At 33.4% G+C, this 16638-nt stretch overlaps 3 protein-coding genes across 29 annotated transcripts in view; 2 read left to right on the forward strand and 1 right to left on the reverse strand.

Moving 5' to 3' along the window:
- Positions 1 to 4034, forward strand: part of Hr4 (nuclear hormone receptor 4) — a 129998-nt gene extending 125964 nt beyond the window's left edge. For all 18 annotated transcript variants that reach the window (XM_026816999.1, XM_026817001.1, XM_026817002.1 and 15 more), the window contains one exon: positions 84 to 4034. The gene's annotated coding sequence lies outside the window, so the exon portion shown is untranslated. The remainder of the gene's footprint in view (positions 1 to 83) is intronic.
- Positions 4035 to 5925: 1891 nt separating this feature from the next.
- PpV (Protein phosphatase V) lies at positions 5926 to 10387 on the reverse strand. The gene is made up of 7 exons (XM_018031641.2): positions 9864 to 10387; positions 9621 to 9716; positions 9311 to 9518; positions 9151 to 9230; positions 8962 to 9067; positions 8738 to 8899; positions 5926 to 8665 (listed from the first exon to the last, which is right to left on the reverse strand). The coding sequence occupies exons 1-7, from the start codon at positions 9930 to 9932 to the stop codon at positions 8475 to 8477; spliced, it is 912 nt and encodes a 303-aa protein (XP_017887130.1). The 5' UTR covers positions 9933 to 10387; the 3' UTR covers positions 5926 to 8474.
- A 456-nt stretch (positions 10388 to 10843) lies between these two features.
- shi (dynamin-1 shibire) overlaps positions 10844 to 16638 on the forward strand; it is a 21708-nt gene continuing 15913 nt past the window's right edge. For 8 of the 10 annotated variants that reach the window (XM_026817077.1, XM_018031510.2, XM_018031514.2 and 5 more), the window contains exons 1-10: positions 10844 to 11403; positions 12112 to 12185; positions 12615 to 12764; positions 12842 to 13045; positions 13128 to 13320; positions 13398 to 13607; positions 14117 to 14316; positions 14430 to 14575; positions 14650 to 14807; positions 16426 to 16452. In XM_026817077.1, coding sequence (XP_026672878.1) covers positions 11240 to 11403; positions 12112 to 12185; positions 12615 to 12764; positions 12842 to 13045; positions 13128 to 13320; positions 13398 to 13607; positions 14117 to 14316; positions 14430 to 14575; positions 14650 to 14807; positions 16426 to 16452 — 1526 coding nt within the window. In that variant the 5' untranslated portion in view covers positions 10844 to 11239. The remainder of the gene's footprint in view (positions 11404 to 12111; positions 12186 to 12614; positions 12765 to 12841; positions 13046 to 13127; positions 13321 to 13397; positions 13608 to 14116; positions 14317 to 14429; positions 14576 to 14649; positions 14808 to 16425; positions 16453 to 16638) is intronic. The other 2 variants (XM_026817081.1, XM_018031511.2) reach the window with 1 other exon arrangement.

Consider the following 16638-nt stretch of genomic DNA (forward strand, 5'->3'; position numbering starts at 1 on the left):
TTATATAAAAAAGTATATATATATTCATATAAATAATATAAATAATATAAATGTGTGCGTTCGTTGCGTTGTACAAAAAAAAGAAGCAAAGAGGATCGAGAGAGGAACTTGGAACCTGTGAATAGCGTGATAAAACAGACAAGAGCGAGAAAATAACGAACGAGAGAGCAAAAAACGAAAACTACTAGAAAGAAACCCGAGAAGATTCGGAAAATGGAGACTGCGAGAACAGAATACCTACTGAAACAAGGAGGAAAAAAGAGAGAGAGAGAATGCTTTAGATAAGAAATAAGAAAAAACAGAAGAAAATTAATGAGAGAGTATGGAGAGAGAGAGAGAGAGTGAGAGAGCGGGAGAGAAAGAGAGAAAGAATGAAACAGAGAGAAAGATAGCGCGCCACCTCGAAGATGGAAAATCAATCGAGGAGGGAACTGAACTTTTTTATCGAAACTAAAAGACTATAATAATATATTTCTGTACGCAGTATCGCGCAACTACGTCATTGTGTGTTCACGTTGCATAATCCGATCGATAATAAGACTCTCGTTACGTACGCTCACTGTAGGCCACCTACTACCACCTATTACTACTACTGCTACTACTACTGCTACTATTTACCACTACTCTCCATCACTATCGAAACTATATAGCAGACTACCAAAACGACCGAAAGATTAATCGACCGACGTTGATGATAATGGTGATCATAATAATATCGACGATAACAATGATAAACGCCCGCATTACAACGATGATGACGATAATAATAATGATGATGATGATGATGACGCGTCGCCAACGTTCTAAACCCAAAATGAGTCGACGACCGCTTTCCTACGTATCTTTACAACCCACGATAAACTATATCATAAGTATAATATCAGAAACGGATTGATAACGCATTCTCACTATAACCGAATAAGTCTAAACGTATAAAAAATGAAAGCACTTGTCGATGTGTCTACATGATTCTACCCTAAATCAGTTAACCGGTCGTTTCCGAACTACGAACCTAAGTGTGATATATTTCAGTTACCATTCTAATAACTAAGAGAAGATACGGAACACCGATCATCGAGTCGATTTTACCACCAGAAAAACGTCGACATTACTAAACCCGGAAATTTGGAAAACAATGGAACAATTGGAAAAGTTCGTCTAATCGTTAAGTAAGACGAAGAGGAATTACATGTATGCACAGAAACCTATCTAGAAGCAGCGCTTGACGATTTCCTGCCATCGTACGAGAGAAAAACAATTCCGGATATCGAAGATACACACGCAAATGAAAATCTGGTTAGCATTTGATTTGTCGATTCGTAATGGTCCTCGTTGTTATTGTCGTCCTCATCGTCATCAGCCACTCCAAATCATGGTCCAAGCGCGCAACACAGAAGACTATATTATATATACGTATATACATAATATATATTCACCGTTTTGTTAATGTACATTTTATCACCATCAACTTAATATCTTCAACAACGTACATCATTCACCGGTCGAAGATGTCCTTGTTCGTAACCACTATTTTAATCGTCGGTCGAACGATCTGATCCTCGTCGCCTTTTCGAATCACGCGTACGTTAGACGTAAGTATTACGCGTTTACAAGAGCTTACGAAAACAAATGCCGCGCGTATGCATAATAAATCGTACTCGATTCGGTTGATCGGTTTCTCAAACGGAAAGACATTATCACAAAATTTGTCGAATGAGGTTCGCTTTGATGACACGCGAATATTTGCAAGATTTTTGTAACGAACACGTTGCTGATTTTCGACGTAAGTAAAACTTTTTAAATGTTTTTTATACAGTTCTATAATTGAATTCATCGCCTGTCTGGATCGATGTGATATCTTTTCAATGGAGAGATCGTACGACGGGGATTAGCTTGTTCGAGCGCTTCGTTTCTCGTTACCAGGTGTTCACCATTGATCCGCGACGAAAGATTCTTTTTTATGATTCCTCTTTGAAACGACTGCGATAATTTCATAGTATTATATATAAGAAAACAAAAAAGAAAGAAAAAAGAATGATGAAACGCGTAAACGAATGAAAGAAAGAAATACGAACAGCGGGAAATTTGGTATTTCTCTCTTGCGAAGAAACTTATATTCGTGACAAAGAAAAAAAAAGTAACAAAAAAAAGATAACGAAAGTTCGGGGAATTTTGTTCTCTCATGTAATTTTTTAACTAACTTACACGGTGCTGTTCCCGTTTTAGCATGCGTAGATGTATATGCGTACGTGTACTATGTATCGCGAATATATGTGATATTTCGGTTTCTTTGCGACACGGAAATACCAGGTTCTTGGGATTGGCTCAATTATTTAAAATAGAGAAAGAAAGATAGAAGTAGGAAGCGCGCGAAGCCCATTAGTAAAGAAATGAACAAAACGAATAGTAACGAAAAATAGCAAAAACCGGTGGCTGAAGCCAGTTAGGAACATCTTGTACGTGTCTTGAAAAGCAAAAAGGAGAAGAATAATGAAAAATGCTCCTTGTATACGCATGTAACGGTTGAACCAGCGCACGTTCTGTCGCAACGTGATCGTTTCATCTTGCCTCCATAGAAGTTATCGTAAATACGCGCTAATTACCGATACGCATACGATCACGAGCACGATGAAATCGAATCAAATACTTCTGATCCCGAGGATCCGCGTCGTGTCTTTGGATATCTTCGGTTTTGTTGCATTTATCTCCTTTACAATTAGTACCCCGCACTCACTCTTATGTGCGTCTTCTTAACTGCCTTTAACATCTTTTTTAAATCGTTGTCCAAGCGGAAGTCCGAAGTTCCGTTCCGTGAAGTATTTTTTTTTTACCCCTCGACAACGCATCTTATTATTTTTTATCGCATCAGGACTTGAATTCGTCGAACTCGTGGTCGCGAGCGCGCGTACGAAATGAATCGACACGAGAACTATACACACAGACCTTGGGCCTATTAGCCTAAGGATACTTGTCCATACTATAAGACTTAACTAACGATGGGATACTTCATACGGTAAACAATGTATATTATTTGCGGTTAAGAATATTGGGGGTAACGGTTCCTGTATTCCCAGGATATCATCGTACACTTGTCTCTGTGTTCAATTGGACGGTCGATGAGGTCGCACCCGCGAGAAAGAAAGAACTACGATGACGAAGAAGAAAAAAAAGGAAAGAACCTCGCTAAGTTACGAGCAGAGAGTACTCGATAGTATTGGTCAATGAATTTCCTAAATGCATTATTACAATCATCGTCGGAGATAAACTGTAGGATTTTTTGTTCATGTTCATATCGGATGTTATTTTTGCACGGAAAAATTTAATTTAAAATTATCGTTTCTACGAAACACGGAAAGGGGAAGCAATGTTATCTTAGCATTTAGTCCGCCGTGTTTGTTCCTTTGTCTCTCCTCTTTCTGTCTTTTAAACATTTTTGTACTTGTTCCTCCATCTTTGCTACCTTCTTTGCATTCCTATCTACAACCCCTAATTATTTTTCATTCGCTATATTCTTTTCCCTTTCTTATTTTCGTAGCTCGTAAACGTTATACACCTAGTTCACGCGGAAAACTCTTTTTCTTGTTGCCTCCTATTTATTGTTAGCTTGTACATATACAAAAGTTACAGTGTTGACTGCAAACAACAATCGACGAGGAAAACGAAACGCCCGCGACAGAAGGAGATAGCACCGAGTTGGACTGTCTTTATATTACATTATATATATAAGTAAATATATATATAAATATATAAATATGTATATTGTATAAAATGAAATGTGCAGCGATGTCTGGGAGTACAGTAACTGCTTACGGGAGAGCTACACGTTGGATCAGCAAGACTTAGGGCATTATACTACCGCGAGTATTATTATGCCCAACCTTTAATATTTAAGTGCGAGTGAGAGTCTATTTGAGCAAAAGTAAAATGAAAAAAAGATAAAATTTAAGGATATAAAAAAAACATAAGCCTCTCGTTTGTGGGTTTAACTTTGTACATATTGTACGAAAGGTTTAATAATAACTACGTTGAAAGTACTAGTCCTGTCTCTTTGTATAATTCCGTGTAATACCTGCTCTTATATAGTGTCAAGCGGCGCAGCAGTCTTTCTAATCACGAATCGGTTGTAAGAAGAAGTATGAGCCAAATTATACGCAACATACATTCACCATTTGAAATTTACGTAGCGAAAGATCAGAAACTTTATCATTGTTTCACCATTTCTTTTCGGCTTCGATTTCATTGATGATACGACGCATTTTAAAATTGCGTTCAGTTTTCAAATACCTACTAATAATCGCAGAACTATCAGTTTGAAGTCATACATGTAAAGTTTGAGTCACTTCATTCGTTCGAGTTGTAAGCAACATCAACGTTACCGAATGTGAATACAGCGCAGCGTTCCAAATAATTTTTGTAAATACATACATGTAATATAGAATACTGTTTAAAGATTACCGAGACGTCTACTTCGATTCATGGTCATCAGGATGAACACCGAAACCACAGTACAATTGTTAATTGTCTTGTTAAAACATTAGAAACACTTTCTGACAGTTGGAGCACGCACTATCATTTCAAACAGTTCGGTTCACACTGAAGCATGCTGCTTGTCACGGTATAGACGAAGAACCGCGTGATGTAAACAAACGTTAACCCAAAAACGACGGGCAGAAAGAAAACCACGAATGCCGGATTGGCAAGAGGAAATACTTTTTCAATGAGTGAGTCAAAGTTACCAATTTCTACCTACGTTTAGGAAGTACATTTTTATCGTCTCATTTACCTTCAACTATATTCCTTTTGTAATTGAGATTTGGGCGCCGTGTGAATCGCCGCTCTGCCGGGAACCGGATGCAACAATCGCTGCTAATTACTAATTGTTCTTTCGTCAATTTTTTTGCACGCGAAATATACGATATCTCGTTCCTCGAATAAAGTTTTCAATTCTTTTACGTTCGACGGTCATTTTCTTCTATGATTTCGAGCTTTATACTGAGCGTGTATTTGCTCCTTTATTATTTCATAAGAAATTACTGAAATATCGTTTCGCACATTTTATATATTTTATAATGTTTTGATGAATCGTTTATAGATGTTGTACTTAGATATTTTATTATATTTTTTTATGTAACGAAAGTAGTGCAGTTTATATTAAAACTCTTGCTGTTCCCAGTTTCTCTTTTTGCAAATTGTTTCAACAATTATGCATGCTAAGCAAATTAAACCAAATACTCTAGTCGGTAAAAAAGAGAACGCGTCTATTATACATTTATCGTATAAAAATTTATATTTTAGTTTTAATTTATTTCCAGTTGTTAATAAACGATTTCATTGAAAGTATTCGTCGAGCTTATCCGTTGCATTTTCATTGCATTTCGCTCTACGTATAATAGATTTTCGAAATCGTTTAACCTTTGATCGTTTCCGTTCGTACGACAAATAAATTATTAAGTAATGTGATCACGAAATAGAATACAACGAGGAGTAAAACATGAACGCGATTCTATTGTAATCAGCAGAAAAATAGTCAAATTTGTTTGCATAAAGCCGTGTATATAAATGATGTTGAAAAGAATTATAATAATAAATTCGTTGTTATTGCAAGGAATTAAAGATTGTAAGATATAATATAATGTTGTTCATCCGACCAATAAATCGGAAGCTATCGGTTCCGGGCAAAACAGGCTGGACTTCACAAATGGCGCGTAAACCCCCTGTATTTTTATGAATAAATAAGATATTTTAAAAAAAAAAGTAAATCTGAAGTCTGTTTGGAGATGCCTTTCATAGGGATTATAAATGTAGATAATATATTATACATACTGAACATAAATACACTATATTATTATATATAAATAGTAAGGAGTAAATAGAATTATTATATATATACGATGAAAATAATATTATTACAAGTAAATAAACTAATTAAAGATGAACAGATTTGACGTAATCTTTATTGTTCCACACCCATACCTACAACTGATAGTTCTTTTTCTTGTAATACCTCGCAATATATATACGCGTATGTACATATATGTATATTGCCTGTATATATGTATATATTTGTATATATATTTATAATTTGTACTCTTCATTTATCACAATAATAACGGGAGTATTATTGATAATGTCATTTGCAATTTTTGCGCATTTTTATTACAGACGTTTCATTACATTAACATAACAAAATCTATACTTTCAAGGTACACGATCGTTAAAATGTTGTCTACCTGTGAGATCTTTAAGAATTATGCGCAGTGTTCAAGCTCCTGCACAGAATAATTTATTAAGCTAACTTAGTTTCATTATTTTAATGTCATTGTCTTTAATCCTGTGAGCTTACCGATGTAAATTATCACAAGCGCTTGGACACTTCGATAAGATTAAAGCGATCACAGACAGAGGCATTTCAATGGTGACTGCTGCGAATACCTAAGTAGACACAGAGGCTAATACTTTTACGATTTCTAAAATATCCGCACTACATAGGCATTCTCGCGCATCACCGCCTTTTTTTACGATAATTAGAGGCTGCAAAACCGACAAGTCGAGTTTGTAACGTAAACTCCGTGTCTTGCCCTGTATATAACGAACTATCTATTATAATGTTGATAATGTAAATACAAAGCAAATATATTTATATAATTAATACAAAGACATATTTATATATAATATATAAATTGTATTTTTTATTAATATTGTAAAATGTAAAAAGTATCATGTAAAGCAATCATCGAAATGGACGTCGAAATAGCTTAGGACATAATAATGGAGATCGAAATCTGATAAAGGAATTATTATATTCTTGGAATATAAAAAAGTGAAAAGAATTTCTCTCACGCTTTCTTATTAAGCTCTCTGTTATTTATATGATCTGTCCTAGTTCGTCTATGATTATCCGTCAGTAGAAAGTATTCACTTCTGATAGACCGTCGTGTTATAATTCCGAAGGCACTGTTCTAAAGTTGAACATTTTTTTTCTTTTAAATAACAAGTCTTCAAAACATTTTCAAACGATCCGACATGGAAAATCGTTACAAACGTCGACGCAATTTTCACATGCCTCGCTTGAACTATATCACAAAACTCAAAATAGAGTAGCTTCAACTTGACAGCCAGTGCCAATGCCATATTCGTCGGGTCTGTGATCGATTAGGAATATCATGAGCTAGCAAAATCGATGGTCAGAATTCAGGCTTATGATACGCAATGGCCGGTGCGTTCCTTTAATTATGTATTAATACCGTATCATTATATTACACAAACGCTTATTAATTTAGAGGCACATTACTAAGGGTATTGATTGTTAAAAGTTGCTCCCTACATTAATGAACTTATGGCGATCTAGCTATTATAATTATTCAGTACGACAGCGATTTGGCATACAATGTATAAAGATTCTGAAAATATAATATAACATTCAAAACTGTTGCCCTGTACACAAAAATGTGAAATGTGGCTGAGAAGGCCGACAGTACGAAAAATTTTTTAATGCTTTACAGATATGTTGCAGAAGTTAATATTAAGCTCATAATAAAAGAGGAAAGAAAAACAAAATATAACATTGTCATGTGAATAAAAATTAATAACAAAACTTCTATTATATAATACAGCTTTTCTATTCAATTTCCTTATCTACGCAGAAAAACTTTGGCTACTGCTACATACTATTTGTACTTCGGCAGAATCGCCGAATTTATGCTGCTAAGAACACTGATTTGCTCAACTAGAATAAAAAAGAGAATTGCACGCAGCACACAGTATCTAAACCAGAAATAGATCAATTATATACTCAGGAAGACCTTAACAGTAGTATACAATATGCTCACGCTTTAATAAACCTGAATTCTATGCGCAACGATCATAATATCAATAAGCATTCAACATACTCAGAGACTGCTATTCAGGAATGTTTAAATGTCCTTTCCTTCTTTTCCATTTATTCATTCGTACACCATTTGTTGTTCACGTTCGTGCTTTAGTTAAAAGCTTTTAGCTTTTCGAACGATACATCCACAATTCTCCTCTGAGATGCGAATGCTTTACAGAATGTACACAGTAGACAGCAAAAGCGTCTAGACCATAGAGTGATCACATTTATTTCAATGCGAATTCTTTTTTTAAAAAAAAATCAGGCTGATGTAATGGCAGACGTATTACGTATAAAAGTTAAATGCTTAAAATACAAATAGTGACAAATTTTCTAAAAAAAAAAATCGCGTGCAGACATCTCCTAAGTAGGCAATCACACGTTGTTTTATAAATAATACATCTTCATAAAAACATAAAAGAACACGTTTAAAAAATTAAAAGTCTGATTAATATATAATCCTTTGATATACTTCCGAAAATTTTATACTCCGTCAAAGTATCAGCCTGTGTCCGTCAACATGAAGAAACAGTCATGTAATTCCGTAAAGTCTAGACGCAGATACCACCTGTCTGCATCCAAACAAATGGAGAACTAGGTTAAATCACAAGAAGTATGGTGTAATAGTTAGAGGTGGAATTACTCTTTCAGAGTCAGGCACTGCCTGGAACAGTACTGGTTTTCTTTGATCGACAGTTGTGAACTGCAAAATACTAGCTACGTTACCGCAACGGTAACAATAATTTGGAGCTGACCATACTGTCACAAGTGCATCATTAAACATGTATCTGTACCCTGTAAAGAATCAAACGTATGTAAAATATTATTACATAAAATTCTACCTGAACATTTTACAATAGTACATACCTTCGTGAACTAATTGGTGAGCTCTACAAATAAGTTTAAGATCGTTGATTTCCATAAATTCATATGTTACTTTACTCCCAAATAGCCAACCTGCTCCACGTGGACTAATAGTCCATGACTCAACATCTTCTGGATCGGACCAAACCAAATCACAAAAAGCACCTGAAATAAAAAATTAAATAAAAACAATGACATATTACAATTTTATAAAGCCTTGATAATACCTTTGTGTGGAATTTCTTGATTTCGTTCAATCATCCTAATTTGATCTAGTGTCCTAATGGCTGGAGATAACCCACCATGTACACAAAGTACTTGGTCGTCGATTAACTAAATAAAAAAATGTATAGTTTATTATTAATCATATTAATTCACATACGCAGTAACTTCATTTATTATTTTTTAATACTAACGGCAGCAACTGCTAGTAAGTCGAACACTTTACAGCAATATTTCCATGCATTAGCATTGCCATATTTATTTTGACATTCATCTGCATTGGACATAATAAACAATCAAATACAATAAGATATTATTAATATGTAATGAATTCAGAATGAAATATTCTCTCACCATAAAAACCATAAACATGAGTAATTTGTCTCGATTCATGATTTCCTCTAAGCAATGTTATTCTATCAGACCACTTTGCTTTAAGTGTAAGTAGGCGTGTAAATGTTTCGACGCTGTAATATCCCCTATCTACAAAATCTCCCATGAATATATAATTTGTTTCAGGCACGGCGCCTCCATTACGAAATAATTCTTCTAGATCGTAAAACTATAATAAATTAAATAAATTGCTAATGAACATACTTCACTTATCAGAATGGACATTCTTATCTCGAATGGACAGAGGTTAGAACATAACTATAAAACTTACCTGACCATGAATATCTCCACATACCGTTACCGGAGTGGATACAGGTTGGATATTTGATTCTTCCAATAATATGTCACATACAATGTCACAAAGTTTCTAAAATAAAATTGATTTCATTAGTATTAAGAGGAATAGTAACCGTTGCAAGTAACCTATGAGATTACACATTTCTCATGTAACAAGATTAACATGATGTAATCCAATTGATGTCAAAACAAATAATACCCTGCATATTTTCTTTACCTTGAGGTCATTTTCGGGGAGATATTTGCATTCTTTTGCAATTTCCATCCATTTATCAATGTCTGACATTTTGGACTCGTATCGCAGGAAAATACTATTTGCGCCCTCACTTACATATGTACATACATACGTGTGCACTAGATTTGTAATTAATTTATATTTTTAAGAGCTACTTTTAACGAATCAGTTTAAATCAAACTTTCGATCTTTATTCATTTTATACACAAACCCTGCTCAACGAGGAATTGTTCATCGCGTTCAATCGCGTTAGACGCGAATCTAATTTAAACCAATGCGAGGCAAGTTTGAAGAGAATCAGATTTGCTTCCTCCAATATGTGAATTTTATTGGCTTTAAACTATATTACTATGAAAAATAGAAATATGCTTGAAATTCGTTTGCACTATTGCCTGCAATATTATATGACGAGACTAGAGACATTGTAGTAATGTTGCAGCAACACTATTTGAAATATTGCGATCTTGCAGCACAATATTATTGCAACGTTGTTGTAATGTTGAGTGCTGTTGGGGATATTACAATTTGTATAATGTATCAATATATATATATATATTAAAGATTAATTAATACGTCTAATGATGATATTTGATGAATGAGTGATATTCACTGATGATATTCATGATTGATCTCATACGAATATAATAAAAGTAATAATAATAAAGGAGGCAGAACGTTGGATTCCTATTGGTTGCTGTCTATTTTTTTAACGATTATAAATGTTCGGCGCCAATAAAAGTATTCGCCGCGTAATATTTAAAATCAAATAATGAGCAGATCCAGGATTCAAGAGAAACTGTGTGTTTATCATGACAGGATCGACGAACGACGAAATATATAGTCCTAACTTCCTTCACCTGGCAAATTACTGTGATACATGAAAAAAGGTCAGCGGCAAGAGGACGATATGGATTTTATCTCGCGATGAAAAGTGGGTCACAACAAAACCGGCTGTGCGCATGCTTCGATTATCGATTGAAAACGTTACATGCGTCGAGTCGAGTGTCGAGTTCCGTACGCTGGATCTCATTTATGTGAACGCAACGACCGTAGATTGTCGCGCTGTGGCTTTCTCTTGCAGTAGATCAAATGCCTGACAGCTTTCGTTTGTGATCGGTGCACGATCGCGAGTATCGGAAAAATGCGGTGAAATTTGATTCGTACAGCATCGTGTCGTCGCGAAATCGGCCATTTTGGTAGTGCACTTTTCGAGGAAAACGAATAGGATCACTTCTAACAGCTACCCTTGACGGTTGTCCGTGGAAGTGGTGATAACTCGGTGTCGCCCATAGGACACAGCCGTGAAAACTTGAAACGATTGTGTTCTTGGGCAGAAGTGAAGAAACAACCTCAACAAAATGGCAGGGAACACGGGTATGGAACAATTAATCCCGATCGTGAACAAGCTGCAGGATGCGTTCACACAACTCGGGGTGCACATGCAACTTGATCTACCACAAATAGCAGTGGTGGGTGGCCAGAGTGCTGGAAAAAGTTCCGTACTTGAGAATTTTGTTGGGAAGTAAGTATTCCGACTTATGTCATTATAACACTTCTCCTATCTTAGTCGGTTACTAATCGTAGACAGACAGATATTCAAACGCTTAAAGGCGTGGCGAGCTGCGCCACGTTATAATTTTAATATCCGTCATCATTTATTTTAATTTGACTGTTGCTCGTTTCTATACCACTTTAGGTTAACTATTTTAATCTATTGATCGTTACATCGAAATCAACTATATCTTCATGATTTGAGGCCGCCTACACAGCGACCTGTCAAACGGTTATTCTTTCCCGTTGCTTAAAATATTTAACCTTCTACTGAATTGACCAAAGTACGCATGCAACTAACAGAATTATTCATTTAATTGTTCGCACTTTAGATCGTTTAGTTTTATTACTTATTGAATTAGCCTCTTTGATGAAACATTTATCAAGAGGAATTTTAATCAGTTTCTTAGACATATTAATTTTACAAGTACTAATATATGAGTATATGTGACAGACTTAAGATGTTACTCGCAAACTTATTATGTACATGTATATAATTACTATTTTAGAAGGATAATTACAATGAACTTCTATGATAAAGATAATAAATAGTTTAATATGTTCAATTAATAAATATATATACAGTATGTATATGTATATTGAAAGTCATATTATACCTTGCTTATCCATAGTTTCATTGCACAGTTAAATAACTGCAATGTATTTTTGTTCTTTTCAGAGACTTCCTACCTAGAGGATCAGGTATTGTGACCAGAAGACCACTTATCTTGCAACTGATTAATAGTACAACTGGTGAGTAATCATAGATAAATATACTGCGAAAATATCAGAAATCGAACTGAAATTTCCAGATTAAAACAAACATTTCTTTAGCGGCTAGTTCTATGAAACATATTAATTAATATAATACAATTTAGTATATTGGTATCTTATCTTGTAATATAGTATTTTAAATTAAAAGTTCTATCGACTTAGTATTTTTCACAAAGCTTGGATTGCCATGTGAAGTTAGTATGTCATCTTAATTTTGTCGTCTATAGACTTATCACATTTCCTGTAAACGATGAACTTTTGATAAGCTGAAATTGAGTGAAACACTTAGTTGCGCTATAATACGAGAGTCTAGCAATTAAAGATATTATAGTAATGTATTACCTCGAAATTTGATCTAAAAGGGGACCATTTTCATAAATTATTAAATAAAATATTTAATCCTTATAGAATTTGCTGAGTTTCTACATTGCAAAGGTAAAAAATTTGTGGATTTTGATGAAGTACGAAAGGAAATCGAAGCAGAAACAGATAGAATTACAGGGAGTAATAAGGGTATTTCTAATATACCAATAAATTTAAGAGTTTATTCCCCTAATGGTAAATACACATTCTTATCATGCTTTAGTTTGGAATGTATTAATATTTTGATTAACGTTAATATTTGTTGCTCCTAGTTCTGAATTTAACATTGATTGATTTACCTGGCCTCACAAAAGTACCAATTGGAGATCAGCCAGCGGATATAGAAGCTCAAATTAAAGCTATGATCTTCCAGTTTATCAAAAGGGAGAACTGTCTTATACTGGCAGTAACTCCAGCAAATACAGATTTAGCAAACAGTGATGCTCTTAAACTTGCTAAAGAAGTAGATCAGCAGGGTATATATTTATAGTTGTTTAATATGTAGTTAAAAGCTACAGCTAGTTAATAACAATATTTTATACTTTCACATTCCTTAAGGTGTCCGTACAATTGGTGTTATTACAAAATTGGATCTTATGGACGAAGGTACCGATGCAAGAGATATTTTAGAAAACAAATTATTGCCGTTAAGACGAGGTTACATAGGCGTTGTCAATAGAAGTCAAAAGGACATAGAAGGTCGGAAAGATATAAAAAATGCTTTGGCAGCAGAAAGAAAATTTTTCCTGAGGTATAGATGAATAATACGGAAAGTAACTTGTAAATAATTTCTGAATGAAAAATTAAAAATATTTTATTATATGTTAGCCATCCATCTTACCGGCACCTGGCAGATAGATTAGGAACACCGTATTTACAACGTGTTTTGAATCAACAATTAACAAATCATATTAGGGATACTTTACCAGCATTAAGGGATAGATTACAGAAACAATTGCTTACGTTGGAAAAGGATGTAGAACAGTATAAACATTTTAGACCTGATGATCCTGCCATAAAAACAAAAGCTATGTTGCAGTAAGTACTTTTTTATGCAGATTGTTACACGTAAATCATTGTTCTATCGCGACAGGTCCTGTCTTAATATAGATATAAATATTAAAAAAAATTATGCATGTATAACAATAACATAAATGAACTGTCCATTTTATAATGGATACATAGTATCAAAACTAAAACTTGTGTTTCATTAGCTCTTCTTTAAGATACATTATGGGTAGAGGGTCTTGACATTTTTAATTTTTTATTATTTTTCAGATCAATTCAAATGTTTATGTAGGTATCATATTTTTTTCATGTGTGTGCTATTTGCATGTAAATTTTAATACATGTTTATTTAACAAACTAAAAAGTGAAACATGTGTGACAAATGTTTTCAGTAATAAACAATACTGTCGTGCATTAATGAACTATGTAGAATTTATATTCAACATTACAGTACTAAATATCATGACTCTCTGCCCATACAACTAATACTGAAGTTTAGTGCTTGTCTATGCATTGATTGAAAGAAAAACATTTTTAAGGATGATACAACAGCTTCAGTCAGATTTCGAAAGAACTATAGAAGGTTCAGGATCAGCACAAATCAATACAATGGAGCTCAGTGGAGGTGCTAAAATAAACAGATTATTCCACGAACGTTTCCCATTCGAAATAGTTAAAATGGAATTTGATGAGAAAGAATTGAGAAGAGAAATTGCTTTTGCTATTAGAAATATTCATGGTATGTAATTCTCTCTGGTTACCTAGTGTCAGTATTCTGATTATACATCATGACAGAAATAACTATAGCAATGGTTTTAAAAATAAATCATTAACCATGTTGTAATGTCATAGGTATCAGAGTAGGTTTGTTTACACCTGATATGGCCTTCGAGGCAATAGTCAAGAAACAAATCAATAGACTCAAAGAACCTAGTCTCAAATGCGTGGATTTAGTAGTACAGGAACTCAGTAATGTCGTACGCATTTGTACTGATAGGGTAGGTGAATTTTTGTCATTCACGAACTCTTCTAAGTTACGTACGCGTTTTACATAATTTATTTCACACGACAGATGTCACGTTACCCTAGATTGAGAGAAGAGACGGAACGTATTATAACTACTTATGTTAGACAACGAGAGCAGATGTGCAAGGAACAATTGATACTCTTGGTTGACTGTGAACTTGCGTACATGAATACGAATCACGAAGATTTTATTGGTTTCGCCAAGTAAGTTATTTGCATTTTGTTATAAGTTCTTGTAGTTAAACAGCAAAGTTAACAAAATAATACGATAGATTTAATCTTTAACAACTGCACATCTGGTGCTATATGTTCGTCCATTACATTCATGACTGCAACAATAGATTTTAGTTTATATACTTGTATCTAAAAGTTTGATCTCACTTGATTTAGAAAATACATTATAAATACAAGGACAAATGTTTCATCAGTATTAAGCTATTCGTATTTTTATAGCTCTTTTTAATATGAAGCATTAAGACGTACTACTTGAGTTTAAGTTTTCTTTTTAAAGAAAGGGAAAGTTTCACAGAACCATTTAATACTCTTGAATATCTTCCCTTTTATAACAAATACTGAACGAATATGTCTTCTTTTAGTATGGAAAAAAATTTTTGATTTGCAGTAATGAATTCTATATTGCATGATGATGTTGATTCAACACATAGTATACTTCACTTAAGAGCAATATGCTTTACTAGTTAATCATAATACTTTCGAAAATTAATTTCATTAGTTTCATTAAATTTATAATTATGCTTCTGACAATAAAAGAAGAAAACAATAAGAAAGTTTGCAGATTATCATATATTGTTAGTTACATTAGTTTGCTTGCAATATTTTGTTATGCAAATTAAAATTATGTACGTTGATATGTATAAAATATATACATATTGAAGTATATAATTCGTCATATACCGTATTTTCCGAAAATTATAAATAGGAGCATAACAACTTATAATTTAAAGACGCATTTATAGTGTTATACATCTAATTACATTTACGTACAATATTACATTGTACTATGATGACCAGGATTTATACGGTATATTTTACAAATCAATGCATGCTTTGCTAAAATCAGTTCACATTGCAAGCTTTAAACTAGCAAATATCGTTAATTTACTTTATTCTTGAAAGCTAAGGCACACATTTTTAGTATCATCAATAAGTAGTAACATTTATTTAGCTATTTTCTCTACTTCATGTACATTGGTATGACACTCCGTGTCATGTATTATCATTATTGAATTATATCCCAATTACATCGTTCCCCTTTTTCTATATGCATATTTCCATCATTATAATTATTTATTTCTCTGTAGCAAACATAATTTTTGTTCATTTTTATACCTTTTTTACTCAACACTATAATATGTAATTATCTATTAATTTTTAATACATGATGCAAGAAACGAATTGAGACAAAATATCTGAAATACCGCTGTCTTTAGTCACTTCAATTTAATTTCTGTTTCTTGTTAATGATTCCATTCAGCTTCCATTTTAATCTTCCGAATCATGTTGTGTGAATTATAGAAAAACGATTTATATAATTAACTTCTGTTATGTTATATGGATTAGAATGATTGAAGTAAAATTTAAGAATACCATGAAAAATGTCATTAAAGGCAAGGCATACTTAACACAAGAAATTATTCTTAATTATTAACTATATTTCGTATCATTTTAACTGGTACTTTACTACATTGTTCAATGTATGTCTTTCCTTCGAATGTAAGGCATATACATTTCCTATCATTTGTTTCCATTCATTAATACTTTATACTTCACAATTAAAGAACTTATTTAATTATATCGGCAGCGCGGCAGCCAGTAGCCATAATGCAAGGTAAGAATTATAAAGTACATTGGAACAAAGATTTACACTACATTTTTCTTCCTTTTCCATTTTCACGCTCTTTTTTATGCTTATTTTTATTTAACTTTTTCTAGCTTTTAGTTTTATAACAAAGAACGGAATCCATAATATACGATATTGAATTCGTTTCCTATAGAGCAGATGATTAAAAACTAT

This window comes from Ceratina calcarata, unplaced genomic scaffold, assembly GCF_001652005.2.
Source record: "Ceratina calcarata isolate Rehan_Ccalc_2016 unplaced genomic scaffold, ASM165200v1 scaffold554.2, whole genome shotgun sequence".
NCBI lineage: Eukaryota > Metazoa > Arthropoda > Insecta > Hymenoptera > Apidae > Ceratina > Ceratina calcarata.